This window comes from Pungitius pungitius, chromosome 14, assembly GCF_949316345.1.
Source record: "Pungitius pungitius chromosome 14, fPunPun2.1, whole genome shotgun sequence".
In the NCBI taxonomy this organism is placed as follows: Eukaryota; Metazoa; Chordata; class Actinopteri; order Perciformes; family Gasterosteidae; genus Pungitius; species Pungitius pungitius.
In genome coordinates, this window is record NC_084913.1 from 7,146,976 (window position 1) to 7,161,455 (window position 14,480).

Genomic DNA, 14,480 nt, shown 5'->3' on the forward strand with positions numbered 1-14,480 from the left:
AGAATTTATTTGGAAGAATTTTTCCTAATGAAAAAGAAAGAAAAAAAACTGACAGAAATCACGTGATGGCATGTCATGTGACTTCTGCCTCCACAGCTCGTCTTCCACAAACACCAGCCGAGCGAGGACACGATGAATACACTGTGAGTCATTTTGGAAGTTTGTAGCGGTATATTTTGTTTTATCGAGTCGGTTAGCGTTACATCTATTCAAAGCCACTGTGTAATGCGGTGCACTTCGTATCTCCTCTGTCTTCCGGTCCCGGCTGACCTACTTCGATAACCGGCCAGCTGCCAGCTAACGATAGCAGGTTAAAGCGCTTCGGCGGCTCAACAACAACAACAACAACAACGCGTCTCTTGTTGTCATGAATAATAATGACCCTTTAATAAATGAAACGTTAGAATACTACTCAATGTGTTTTATCTGCGGGTTAAGAAAAAAACGTGTAATTTGACGTGACCTTACCAAACGGTCACGTGGGAGCTTTGTTATGAGTGAGATGTACTTTGAATATTTCCGGCAGTATTATTTTACAATGTTTGGTTTCTCCTTGGCCCAGGCTGACCTTCTCCCTCACCTTGTTGCTCAGCTCGTTGGCTTGGAGTGGATATCTGGAAAGTGACCAAGATGTCTTGTGAGCCATTTCCCAATAGTTCTTTGTCTTTTAATAAATTATTTCTGTATCGCACCTTTTTTTTTTAATGAAATTTGACAGCTGAACTTAAGTGTTTCTTTACAGAGTTGTATTGGTACCCCAGATGTAAAGCAAAAATGTAAATTAAATAATGTAACTGGAATGCAACTTGTTATATGTACAGCACAAAATGAAACTCAATATTTCCTCCTTCTTCAAAAAAAAAAGGTCCAATTACGTTTCTGAATGTCTGAATAATGGTTCAGTCAACCGCAGAACCACAGCAAACTCCCCAATCAGGAACTATATATTCAGCTTCACAATGTTGGGGAAAGTGGAGCCTCTGTTAGTAAAATATGAATTTATGATTCCGATCTTTCCTCAGAATACCAGACGGCTGGACTAATTTGGGCCGGGTAAACCCCGCAGAGGACCTGAAGCTGACCTTTGCCCTAAAGCAGCAAAACATTGACCTGTTGGAGGAAATACTCAAACGGGTGTCGGACCCTGACTCGGCCCAAAATGGTAGGGTCTTTCTGGTAATTGGCATATTTATGCTACTAGCCCTTTAAGTTATGGGCTCTAGAAACAACGTCAAACTGAACATCTGTCCTCCCCAGGTAAGCACCTCACCCTGGAGGAGGTCTCTTCCCTTGTGCGTCCGACCGAACTGACCCAGAAGGTGGTGCGCCGCTGGCTGAAGAGTCACGGGGTTACAAACTGCCTGACTGTTCGCACTCAGGACTTTTTACAGTGCAACATGACTGCAGAGTAAGCATATACTGTATCTTTTAAGGCCTTTGTTTTTGCCTACTCAACAGTCATTTCCACTTGCTTTAGACACCGTTCATAAGAAAGTTGCGTTTTCTGCTCAAGTTCCCTTTTTGAGTAAATCCCTCCACGCTCTGATCTTGTGATACAATTCCTCTTTTTGTGGTTGTCATAAATCTGTCCTGGCCTTAAACTCCAACCCCTGATAATATTGTTTTACTTACTGACAGCAGTAAAACAAAAGCACACCTGGGGTATATTTTACTCTCTAAGTTCAGTTTTTGTATATTCAGGGTTGCAGAGACACTGCTTCCTGGTAGCAGGTTCCACCGGTACATCAGGGATGGACACTCTTTGATAAGGTCTTCATCACCGTACTCCGTTCACGATGATGTTCAGCAGCACCTGGACTTTGGTAAGAACCATTTCTAAACGGTTTAACGTGTACAGATGTCATCTGTGATTGTTTCCTTGTATGTTCAACATACTTAATAAATGTTTCTGATGTAAATTACGGTTCAGATCTGTCAATGATGTTTTTATCTTTTTTGTTTCCCCAGTTGGAGGGCTTCACCGACTCCCTCCTACTGGTCAGGACCTCCGCAAAGCCTCACCGAACAGGAAGCAGAAACGTTCTACGGCAGGGCTGCACCTAGGGGTGACTCCCCCCATCTTGAGGGCCCGCTACAACCTCACAACAGCTGATGTGGGGACAGCTCAGAATAACAGCCAGGCTGTAGCTCAGGTGCGGCCGTCTTACAATAAGTACATAGTAAAAGTATCCGCCTGTCAGGCATTCAGATGTGCTTTTTGTACTTTAACTGAGCTTCTCCTCTTACAGTTCCTGGAGCAGTACTACAGCCCTGCAGACCTGGCCGAGTTCATGGGCATGTACGGCAGGAGCTTCACGCATCTCTCTAAGGTGGACCGCGTGGTGGGCACGCAGGGAGGAGGAAAGGCCGGCATCGAGGCCAGCCTGGATGTAGAGTACATCATGAGCACAGGGGCAAACATCTCCACTTGGGTCTTCACCAATCAAGGTGTGTGTGTGTGTGTGTGTGTGTGTGTGTGTGTGTGTGTGTGTGTGTGTGTGTGTGTGTGTGTGTGTGTGTGTGTGTGTGTGTGTGTGTGTGTGACCAACGTTTTGTGTGTGTTTTGAAGAACTGAAAGATGAGCTTTACAATTGAAAAATAATATTGACATTAGATCTTATTTTTAGTTTTTTTATGTTAAATCGAGTGTATGGTTACATTAAAAGACACATTATCAGGTGTTGAGCTGTGAGGAGGTGAAATGGTCTGATTTCATCATGGTCCTTCAGGTCGTCATGAGTCCCAGGAGCCTTTCCTCCAGTGGATGGTCCTGCTCAGCAACATGTCCGACGTGCCCTGGGTTCACACCATCAGCTACGGAGATGACGAAGACAGCTTGTCTACGGCATACATGATGCGCATCAGTACAGAGTTTATGAAGGCCGGCGTCAGGGGAATCTCTTTGCTCTTTGCCTCTGGTCAGTAAGGAGGAAGTGTGCTGAACTCTTCCACATGAATTGAAACTTTGCTGCACACGAGAAGCAACTTCCCCAAACTACCCTTAATCTTCTATACTGTGTCCGCAAGTTATGACTTTTTAATAAGGTAACAAAGCCTCTGTTCGGGTCGGTTTGTCTAAGTTTACTGAGACTCACCTACATCTCATCTTTTCTCACATTAAGGGGACAGTGGTGCAGGCTGCAAACATTTGGGTAAAGACCAAAACTCCTTCAGGCCGAGTTTTCCTGCATCAAGGTAAAGCTCATCTGACTGCAAAGCGGTGTCTCCCATCTGCAGTATGTTTTGTAAAAGGTTGATTCAGGGATTCTCATGTTTTGTAACTAGTATTGTGCAGGTCTAATCTCAATATGAGAAAAGCCTTAAATATCAATCCCTCCTGTTCCCAGCCCTTATGTGACCACAGTAGGGGGAACGTCGTTCAAGAACCCATTTAAGGTCACATACGAAGTTACAGATTACATCAGCGGAGGAGGCTTCAGCAACGTCTTCAAAATGCCAGACTACCAGGTAAAGACATTAGGCCATCAGCTCTTATAGGTTCCGTTATTGCGGTCACTTATGCCGTGTATTTGTGTTCCTGTAGGCCAGTGCAGTAGAGGGCTACCTGAAGACTGTAGCAGCAACCCTTCCTCCTCAGGCATATTTCAACACCAGCGGTAGGGCCTATCCAGACATGGCCGCCCTGTCAGACAACTACTGGGTGGTCATCAACAGAGTGCCTGTCCCCTGGGTGTCGGGAACCTCCGTAAGACTACTTTGTTATGCTTGTTAGTGAATAAACCATGTGACAAAACATAAAGCATTCTGTTGAGAAAATAAAAGGGAAAAAAGCACCGTTGTACAAAATCAATATAAACATGAAATCTAAACATGCTAAACAGGATATTTACATTGTCCAAAAACATTCCCCCCCTACCTTCCAGGCCTCAACACCTGTGGTTGGAGGCATGCTGTCTCTCATCAATGACCAGCGGCTGCTGAAGGGCCGTCCCGTCCTGGGCTTCCTCAACCCTCGCCTCTACAAGCTCAAAGGACAAGCTCTGTTTGATGTAAGTCCCATGTTTTCAGTTTTCGGAGTTAATAAAAAAAATCCCAAATAACTATTTGCTGTAGTGAATTATTGATGAACAACACAAGACGATTAATGTGTTTTCAATTTGCCACCGTGAATTGAAGCAGCCTCGTTAGGCCCTCATTAAGGTTTCATGTGAAAAGAAAGCAGGTGGAAACCCAAGTCCACATACCTTGTTGCCGTGGTCTGTTTTCTAAACGCTTTGCATCTCCAGGTGACTGAGGGCTGTCACCTGAGCTGTTTGGACGAACAGGTTCAGGGTAAAGGCTTCTGTGCTGCACCGTCGTGGGATCCTGTTACAGGATGGGGGACACCGAACTACCCCGAGCTGCTCGCCGCTCTGCTAGCGGAGTGAAACCTTGTGGATGGGCTCTGCTCTGAGAGCAGCTACGACACACAAGTCCAGAGGGTCGGGTGGTGAGGTTTATTTTCAGTACATTTGCAGTCAAATACTGCGTTATGCAAGCCTTCAGAATTATTTTTATCATCGCCTGTAAAGGATGCTTTTGACTGCTTTTATCAATACTTAAAAAGGCTTACAACTTTTTCCTCAAATATTTTAGGTCGGGGATAGTGGTGGCTTGGGATTTTTATTGCTTCACTGCATTTGCTGGATAAACGTGGTTAACTGCATAAACAACATAAGCATACTAAAATACACCTCTTAGGTGTACACAGGCCTATTTGAATATGTCTTTATGGTTCAGCGTTATGTAAGATGTCAATCAAGAATCTTGGTACCAGATGCTATAATTTTACCAGTTCACCATACAATTAGACAGTTCGGTTTGCAGTAAGAGTGAGATTATCAAAGTGTGTGGGATGTTGTTGGTTTATTTTGCCATATTTCTCTGCAGGGATGAGCTAGTTACAATGCAGTTAAATTATTTGGGGTTGTTTCTACCCAAAAGTTGTGTGGTTGTTTTTTTTTAACCATTTAAATCCTCAGATGGTAAATATTTGATGTCAGAGAAAATTGGTGTAATGCATTGCTTATGTCCCATGGTTGTTTAGGAATGTACCACATGCTTTTGCAAATCTAAAGTATTATCTACTTGTTTTTTTAATGAAATGAAATGTACCGATTGCTACATATAGAAACATTGAAGATTGTAGCTGCCAAAGTGAGCTCTTTAAATTCTCGCTAGCTTCTTTTTACTTCTGTCAGAAACAATAAGTGGACATTTAAATGACAATTTAACAGCCGAAAAGATTCAATACAAGTGTATATTTGCATTGTGCTGACAAATAAAACAAGCAACCAGACTTTGTTTCACTTCCTTGTTTCTCCAAGCGAGGAGATGTTCAGTGAAGTCATTTATCAACAACTATTCTCATTTTTACCAAACATGGAAATAACAAGTGAATTATTTTAGCAATGTATTGTTTTTTTGAAAACATTTTTATGTTAATTGTCGTTGAGTTCAAACAGTTCTTACGTTGTCCTGAAATCAATTCTGAGGTTGATCTCTAAAACCAATTCTGACAACTCTGCAGGCTCCGATTTGTTTGCACTGCTGCATCTCAAGTCAATATTCTGTAGGAACAGTTTCCTGTATATGCAGGCCTGGTATTTTTCTCAAAAGACATCGCTACTAAAATAACATACTATAAACATGGGAATTATATTAATTATATTTTAACTGAGGACAGATTTGTAGTGCAAGGGAGAAAAACCATTTTAATCAGTGATCACTATTGAAAATCACGTGGCTATGGATGATTTTGATATTGTGTTGTACAAAATGAATATGCAAAGACCACTCACACTGGGGGGAAAGGGAGAGTTAAAACAAACCGAAACTTAAGAGCTGGACAATCTCATCACAGAGCTTATGTCAAACAGTGTACAATGTGCACACTTTGGGAGAGTAGAAAATTGAAATGGTGTCATTGCCGAGGATTGATGCAAATTTGACATCTCTTGTGAAAGCGTTTCAAATGGTTATGGTATAAATATGCTTTCCGTGCAGATCCAAGAATTAACATCTTCACAAGAAGAAAGCTTAAATCATTCCGTCCATGTAGAGAGAGAGATGCCTGAGGGGGTCGGGGTTCTCACGAGTTCCTTGTTCAAACCACCATGTGTTTATTAAAAAGGCCATTTCCCAAAAACCTTTCTTTTAGAGAGAACACAAAGGGACTCCTTGTTTCACAACCGAGGAGGCAGCGGAAACAATCGTTTGTCAAGATACAGGTCGAGTCCTCCAGTGCAGGCTCACGGCGTTGTCTTTTCACTGGTTGTTTTTGGCTTTGGCGTGTGTGAGGATGTGAGACTTCAAGTTGGTAGACTGGGCAAATTTTTTGTTGCAGCCGTCGAAGGGGCACACGTACGGCCGGTCTCCAGTGTGAATACGCACGTGTGTGCGCAAGTTAAAGTCCAGAGAGAACCGCTTGCCACAGCCCTCAAATGTGCACTGGGGACGAGAGAGCTCAAGTTAACGCTGCGACAGGTCTCGGTACGGCTCACAGATAAAACATATCATTACAACTGTATACAGCACCAGTGAACAGTTTGGACACAGGAAACGTTTGACTGGTACTGTAGAATTGCTTTTCGACATGGCACCAGACAGTCAAATCTTGCTTTGAAGCATATTTAAAAAAAAGAATGGCGCTTTCTACTTCATCAGAAGAAGAATAAAGTATGACACGCCAAAAAAAAAAAGGCCTCACCTGGAAAGGTTTCTCTCCAGTGTGCACCAGTTGGTGCCTCTTCAGTTTTGAACTCTCCACAAATGCTTTGCCACACTCTGCACAGACATGCACACGAGGCCCGTGGGTGTGCAAGTGCTTTCTCATCGCCGAGTTGTCCCTGAACATCTTGGTACATCCCTGAGCCAAAGAGAAACCATACAAAGCTCAACACTCGGGAGAGAATTCAATTTACAACATCGGGAATACGTGCATGTTCTCCGTACAGTAATGTCAACAATAAAGACAATGCAACTACTTTACGTACGATGCCCATCATTTGAATGTTTCTGCATATGCTGGTGTAATAAACAGATTGCCGTACTCACTTTGTGTGGACAGGCTATCGTTCTGGGTGCATCGTCCTCTTTTACTTTTCTTGGCTTCATTCTGCATCAGAAATAAAATCACATTGTTATAGATGTACACAAATATTCCACATTCCTCACAAGGTAAGACAATACAATGCGGCATTTACTTAAGCCAAAATAAATAAGTCCTGGTGAAATATTACATCAAATACTACAGATCACACGAAAAAGCTGCGCAAACTGTGCTTGTTGAATATGAACTGCACTACTTGTTCTTTTGCGCCATTACAGTGTCCAAATATATTCCTGTGCCTGAGTTAACTTGTTTACCGTGCAAACTCTGCCAGCTGTTTAGGGTCTGAGAGGTCAATGCCCGGGATACCACCAGGGGGAAGCTTCTTCCCTGTCATGTATTCCGAATAATCTGGAGGCGAGTTTTCCCCTGTGATTTGCTCCTCGTGGTCTATGTCCTTCTTGTCATCTAAATGGGAGGAACAGATGTGGTGATAATGAAGACAGTACAATGGCATGTGGTAAAAATCAATTGGAGATTAACCCTCACGAGTATTTCCTGTCACTCTTTTCATGGTGTTTTTAAGTTATAAAAAATAGGGGGGGGAAGTAAAAGCACTAACTAATCACTAACTCACTCATGCACAAATATTTGCAAAAAGTGATACTGTTGAATATATCGCCGGCAAGGAACTAGACAACTGAGACGTTGATGATACTCTGTAAGAATTGGTCGCAGTTCAAAACCATACAAGAGTTAAACCTTAAAGATTGTATAAACTAAAACAACCATATCCGCGCTTGATGTACAACACTAGCAAACATTACTGTTGTCGTAGTCTGGGGTATAGTTCACTGGAACCAAATAATGTGAACTTATAATACATGTTCTTAGCGTTAGTATTGTAAAGTGTGGGTGGTCCCTGAAGGCACCACCGCCGCTAACGTTGAACTGAACTGCGCCACAGCGGCCTAGCGGAGCCAGCTGCACTCGCTCCCACACTCGCCGCCATCTTCGCCGGCCAAATAAACGCCATTTTTTCGGGCCGCCATACTTTCTAGACCGGGGAAATATGGCGGCGCCCATCGACACATAAAACATGGCTTCCCATAAAAACAAAACATTTCAAATGGGTATAAAGTGGCTCAGAGTTGGGAAATAGTTTCTACTTTAGCGGAGGAGAAGGCCTCAAGTGGGCCTGGTCACACCGCAAAGACGCCGAGAACAAAGCGAGGGGCCAGCTAGAAATAATTCACTCAAGACTCTGTACTTACCCGATGCCCACATAGTCACTGAAAACTCCCCCTCCAAAGTCTTTATCTGGACCTGCTTCTGTTCCCACTTCCTGCCCATTTCTCCCCCGCTCAAGTAGCTCTTTTTGCCTGCTTTCTTTCCGCTTCCAGACCTCTTCATCCGGCCTGTCGAAGAGCTTCTCCCGGCGACAGTAACAAGAGTCTGTTCGATATAGTCCTCCTCCACAGCCGGCACTGGGATGAGGATCTGGTCCTCAAACCCGTCATCCGTGTGCAATTCGGAGTCATCTTCGCCCACCACCTCCTCTCTTGTTTGCACCAAAATCACCTCCTGGTGCGAGTGGATCGAGTGTGGATCGTCCGTGTCAAGAGGCTGTAACGCGATCATAGGCTGGTGTTCACCGTCGTCTCCAACAACTGTTGTCTCGATAGTCTCTACTTCGATTTCATGCAGTTCCACTATTTCGGCTGGCATTTCTGACCCGTCCGTTTCTATGTAAAGAGTGTCCCCCGACGCCATGATCAGTGCAGTATTTCCGCCTTCTTATATGCTATTTTTACACTCTCGTTTCCTCCTGTCTAAACTCTGCCTTCCGCCTCCCTCTCCTACAACAACTCTGCACTACTCTACGGTACTCTCGTGGTCACGATGCTCCAGCCCTGAAGTCTCGCGTGATTTGCACCAGACCATTTCTACCAAGTCCATTTAATTCAATTCATTTTATTTAAAACCATTAAGATGTTATACTTGCAATTAAATAAAACAGTCAAGCATCAATTCTCACATTGCATAGACTGGGACTAACAAATAGCTTACTTAGCACTTTCTAACAAATAATCAAAGGTCTGAAAAAAAATGTTTATATATGTATATATATATATATATATATATATATATATATATATATATATGTATATATATATATATATATATATATATATATATATATATATATATATAAACTTAACACTAATTGAAGGGTCATGGGTACAACTCGATGTATTAAACACTTCTGTTGCGGGAATGGCAGGGATTTAAGATCATATATTTCAGTTACATCGCTCTATTAATTCCACACACATTTAACAGATCAGATCACTGTTAGAAAAAACTGCAATAATCTAATGTCATAGTCAGCAGTGCCTTTAACAATGAGTCTGTTGCAATGAGACAAGTGTCACGTCAGCTGATAGCCAAGATGTCCAGATAAACTCGTGGTGTTAAATGTATGCTCTGAGGCGAAGGTGGTCCACATCCAAGGTTCATTACCACTTGGTGTTGACCCAAAGACCCCTTGTTTATTTATGTCATCGTTCAGCTATATAGTGCCAGATAATACATTTGAGCCTTGATGCATGGGTCAATTCTTTACTTTCAAGTATTCATTAAATAAGTGTCTTTTAATTATTCTACACCAGTGTTGAGTAAGAAGCTTTCAAACACTCCCAACTACAGGCATGCATATTGTTGGTATGGGGCAAGCTTTAAGGACTGTATTTTTGTTTTGAAAAATGCCTATTCATTTTGCAATACCAGGTCACAGCATCCATCTATGGCATGCGAGTGTCATTTCAGTTGTCCCACGTCCCAGACTGTAGAGATGCAGTTGTTTGCATGTCGGTTAAACAAAGACAGAACGGCCTTACATCCCGGCAGGCGCACCGCAAGGGGGGAGGAGCTTGCGTCCACACCTCACACCTGCAGAGTGCGGCCAGTGCGAGTGGGTGTGTCCCGATACTGTGAAGGTTTGATGACACACATGACGCCACAGAGCTGGTAGCCTCGGACGGAGACAGGTTAGCCATGGGGAAGACAGGTGGAAGAGGCGACTTTGAATGGGTGTACAATGACCAGCCACACACTTCGAGAAGGAAAGAAATCCTGGGTAAGATATTATTTCAAAAACTCACGAAAAAGCCTTGTTGTAATTGAGAAATCAGCTGAGTTAAATTTCTGGTTAGTTTGTTTAACAAGTTGAACCGCAGCTCAGAAATATATTCCCAGTACATTTAAAGTCGCAGCCGGTAGAACCTGTTTATAGCTGTTGCCTAACGCGCTATCAGGGCACAATGGATCGAGGGGTAGAGAAACCGGCAGGGCAAACCCACATGTAAGTGTTCACTCACATGAGGTTGTAAGTTACGCAATTGTTTAGTAGAGCAATTCTATTTAAAATGACATTTTTAATATATGAAAGTAATACAATACATTTAATTTACATTTACATTCAATTTAATTACGAATATTTTAAAGCAGATTAAATTTATCTCAAGTTCAACTCAAATTTCGAGGCTTTGTTATTAACAGTATTTATGCCTTTTTTGTACAAGCCTAAGTATGAAATAAAGAAGGTGTGGTTTTAGGAGAAATGGGGGATAGAGCAAAATATATGACGTTAAAGGAAGTATTAGATACAAGATTGGAGTTTTGTTTGAAAATCTACCCCAAGGCTGCTCTCTTTATCAGTCCTCATTTTCTCTGACGTTGAGGTCAAAGACAGCGTATTGATAGAGGGGGCTGTTGACAGTGAGCCTCGGGCCAACGAAACACACTCCCTGGGTATGACAGAAACCGTTGCCGCTCTCAAAGTGAGGTGAGAGTCTGGAGATCTGGGAGGACCCTTAAGTTTAATCTTTTATTCAACAGACCGCCTTCACCCACGCCTGTTATCGATACGTCATAAATGCAATGAGTATTTGCTCAAAGTGTGTATTGGGCTACGATCCTTCTCATTTGCTCACGCTTTAAAATATATTGAATCCGTACAAACAGAAGTCAGCCTTTTTAAGCGGATCGATTTTGTAATTGAATTAAAAACATTTAGATGAACAATAACTATACCTGTTGATTTGATCCTTGGCCAGCAGTCACACAGCTGATCTGGTGTGAAAATAAACAACACAAGAAGGGGTTAGTCAGGGGAGATCTACGTGAAGTTAAACCCATTCTTTTACCAACGTGAGCCCATTTTGCATAGTTTCATTACATAAGTGAGCTGAAAGGAAATAGGCCTTTCAGATTTGCATGATGGTGCATGGTCATTCTTAGCTAATGCATGAGGAAATATGCTGTCTTACCCCTGTATTTCAGAATTGTGGCTGAAAGGTGTGGCCAGTACAACGAATCAGAATCCTCTCTCCTAACGAATATATTATTTTGTATATGTCATATGAACGGAAGATTATCTTTTGAACCACTCTGTTTAATTTCCCTGAAGAAAGCAACACCTCTACCATACCAATTAAAAACTACATTTGTTAGGAAGCCCTTCCCAGGAGAACGGCTGGTACCATACGACCTGCTTGTTTGTGTTCTTTGGGTTACACAGTGTCACAGTGAGAAGTTGAGATCAAACTTTTAAAACGGACTATGAACACGTCCTTTCCCTGCTTTATTCCTGTCGGGTATTCAGCATACCACACATCCTACATAATAATGTTAAAATAAATTTGAATATAACTTTTTCTTTCCCCTTTCACAACTCAACACAACGTTTTACTATATTCTATTTTTCAACTCTCAACCGTTTGGTTTTTCATACCTTTTTTAAATCCTCTTCTACGCATCCCACGTCCCTTTCCATGACTGTTTCCGTCTGCTTTTCTCTCCCAAGCCAAATATCCAGAGATCAAGTCTCTGATGGGTCCGGATCCCCAGCTGAAGTGGGTAGTATCGGCAATGGTCCTGACCCAGCTACTGGCCTGCTACCTGGTCCGTGATGTCTCCTGGAAGTGGATCTTCTTCTGGGCTTATGCTTTTGGGGGTTGCATCAACCACTCCCTGACTCTGGCGATCCACGACATCTCTCACAACGTGGCCTTCGGCAACAAGTTGGCAAAGTGGAACCGCTGGTTTGCCATGTGGGCCAACCTGCCAATCGGGTTGCCTTACTCTGCCTCCTTTAAGAAGTACCACATCGACCACCATCGCTATCTTGGTGGGGACCAGCTGGACGTCGACATCCCAACAGACGTTGAGGGATGGTTCTTCTGCACCCCGGCCAGGAAGGTCCTCTGGCTCTTCCTCCAGCCTTTCTTCTACGCCCTTCGCCCGTTGATTGTGAATCCTAAACCCTTGGGTCAGCTGGAGATCCTAAACGCAGCCGTTCAGCTCACAGCGGACTTAATTATCTACTATCTATGGGGGATCAGGCCCATTGTTTACCTTATTGCAGGTTCCATCCTGTGTATGGGACTTCATCCCATCTCTGGACATTTCATAGCTGAGCATTACATGTTCCTGAAGGGACACGAGACCTATTCCTACTATGGATCACTGAACCTGATCACCTTTAACGTTGGGTATCACATGGAGCACCATGACTTCCCGAGCATACCTGGCAGTAAACTACCCCAGGTGAGCCTGTGTTCTTGTGATACGTCATGACCTGATTTAACACTTCGGACAAGTCTTTATTTTGAGGTTGCAGGAGTGCTACATGTGACGTGTCAAGATTTAGATAAGATAAAGGACGGGCTCCGTCACTGATTAGCTGCTTGATGAGGAGAACGGAAGCGGGATACCAGCCTTTTTTGGTTATTTTCCTTTACTGTTTATGAACTAATAATATTTTCAGCATTGTAATTTTGTGTAATAATCTGTTTCAAACAGCTTAACTGTGTTCGTTGCTGTCCAAACAGTTGTCTGATGATACAGTCCTCTGTAAGAGAAGCTGTGCACTATGTTTTCCTGTTAAACAGCCTGATTATCATATCCGAGTACGTTTCTGCTTTGAATCAGATCTTTGTTTGACACCACGAGGTGCCGCCCACAATGCAACTGAATTTTAGATGCCTGTATATCTATATATCATTCTTTTTTTTTTACATGCTCTTGTGTTTGTGTGTTTTTTTTTTCTGCAGGTAAAGGATATTGCAGCAGAATATTACAACAACCTGCCTCAACACACTTCCTGGATTCGGGTATTGTGGGACTTTGTGTTCGACGACAGCATCGGGCCGTACGCCAGAATCAAACGGGAGTACAAGCTGAGCAAGCAGCAATAGATCTGTGAATCTGAAATGTGAATATCAGTTGTTCCATATGAATGGAGCCGTTTCAAATAATATTATACTTATTTTGTCTTGTTATTGTCACTGTTGGTAAACTGTCTTCTTAAATGAGTTGTATACTTGACCTTTGACACATTTCAGTTGCATACATGTGAAAGAAAATTTAAATAAATATAGCTTGTTTCCTTACCTCACTATTTATTTATTCACGCAGATGGGCGGCTGCCGTGATTGTGAGATAAGATTTATTTGAATCCAGAAGGGACTGAGAAAGGCAACATAATGACAAAAAGCTAATTATTTCAACACAAATAAAACCCTGATTTCACGTACATTCTCATCCGCATTAACAGAAATAACACTTAACTCCTGTTTCGTGCCTACACAGATTCTCGCATTACTTGATACGTTTCACACCTCTCAGGCAGGGCAGATGTGAAAAATAAGCCACGAAACTTACCTTTTGAGTAAGAAGAGCCTTTTCTTCCGTAACGCCCCATTCTGCATGTTCACAGCTAGTCGGAATACATTATAACACTAACGCCTTTTATAATGCAAAAAAAAAGTATTTGGAAAATTCCACTTGTGTGCCACAAATGGAGCCTCTTTTGTTCTAGTTTTTAGCGGTGAGCGAGGCTGAAGTAACTCTGTGGTCATTTCATGCTGCTCAGAGAGTCTCTTCCAGTCTTTCTGTGAACACTGGCCCTGAATTGAAAGACCTTCTATGTTGTATTAAGTTTTTTGTATTCTTTTGTCTTCCCACTTAACTAAAATGTTGTGATTGATTAGCGTGGGCTTTGTTTCTATTTAAATGACTGTACTATATTTAAAAAAAACAACCTTGAAAAATCTTTAACGAAAAAACTATAAAAAATATGACTTTGTGGTTGATTTTCCATTTGCTTTTCTTTCCCTGTAAACTTTCCACACACAAAACAAAAGGGAACACACATACAGCAGGATGATGTGTAGAAGGTTGATACACCTATTGTTGTTTTTCGAATGAATTTAATTCCAGCTTTTAAATTAGAACGTAGTTGAGAGCGGACAGAGTGGATAGAATGCAACAACCAATATTCAACCAAATCCCTCCTGCAAAGACACAATTAGCTACCATCACATAGGCCAACCATTCACTTTCTGCACGTTCTTATCTGGTAAGA

At 42.3% G+C, this 14,480-nt stretch overlaps 3 protein-coding genes across 3 annotated transcripts; 2 read left to right on the top strand and 1 right to left on the bottom strand.

Annotated features, from left to right (window-relative positions):
* Window positions 1–46: 46 nt before the first annotated feature.
* Window positions 47–5,299, top strand: tpp1 (tripeptidyl peptidase I). The gene is made up of 13 exons (XM_037486482.2): window positions 47–143; window positions 563–637; window positions 1,023–1,162; window positions 1,258–1,408; window positions 1,702–1,823; window positions 1,969–2,153; window positions 2,250–2,448; window positions 2,730–2,918; window positions 3,123–3,195; window positions 3,348–3,468; window positions 3,545–3,706; window positions 3,885–4,010; window positions 4,248–5,299. The coding sequence occupies exons 1-13, from the start codon at window positions 133–135 to the stop codon at window positions 4,386–4,388; spliced, it is 1,695 nt and encodes a 564-aa protein (XP_037342379.2). The 5' UTR covers window positions 47–132; the 3' UTR covers window positions 4,389–5,299.
* Window positions 5,196–8,944, bottom strand: yy1a (YY1 transcription factor a). Its single transcript, XM_037486483.2, has 5 exons — window positions 8,326–8,944; window positions 7,369–7,519; window positions 7,057–7,117; window positions 6,710–6,868; window positions 5,196–6,450 (listed from the first exon to the last, which is right to left on the bottom strand). Exons 1-5 carry the CDS (start codon window positions 8,822–8,824, stop codon window positions 6,268–6,270), a joined length of 1,053 nt encoding a protein of 350 aa, XP_037342380.1. The 5' UTR covers window positions 8,825–8,944; the 3' UTR covers window positions 5,196–6,267.
* Window positions 8,945–9,987: 1,043 nt separating this feature from the next.
* On the top strand, window positions 9,988–14,271 carry degs2 (delta(4)-desaturase, sphingolipid 2). Its single transcript, XM_037487475.2, has 3 exons — window positions 9,988–10,190; window positions 11,919–12,661; window positions 13,168–14,271. The coding sequence occupies exons 1-3, from the start codon at window positions 10,109–10,111 to the stop codon at window positions 13,309–13,311; spliced, it is 969 nt and encodes a 322-aa protein (XP_037343372.1). The 5' UTR covers window positions 9,988–10,108; the 3' UTR covers window positions 13,312–14,271.
* Window positions 14,272–14,480: the final 209 nt, after the last annotated feature.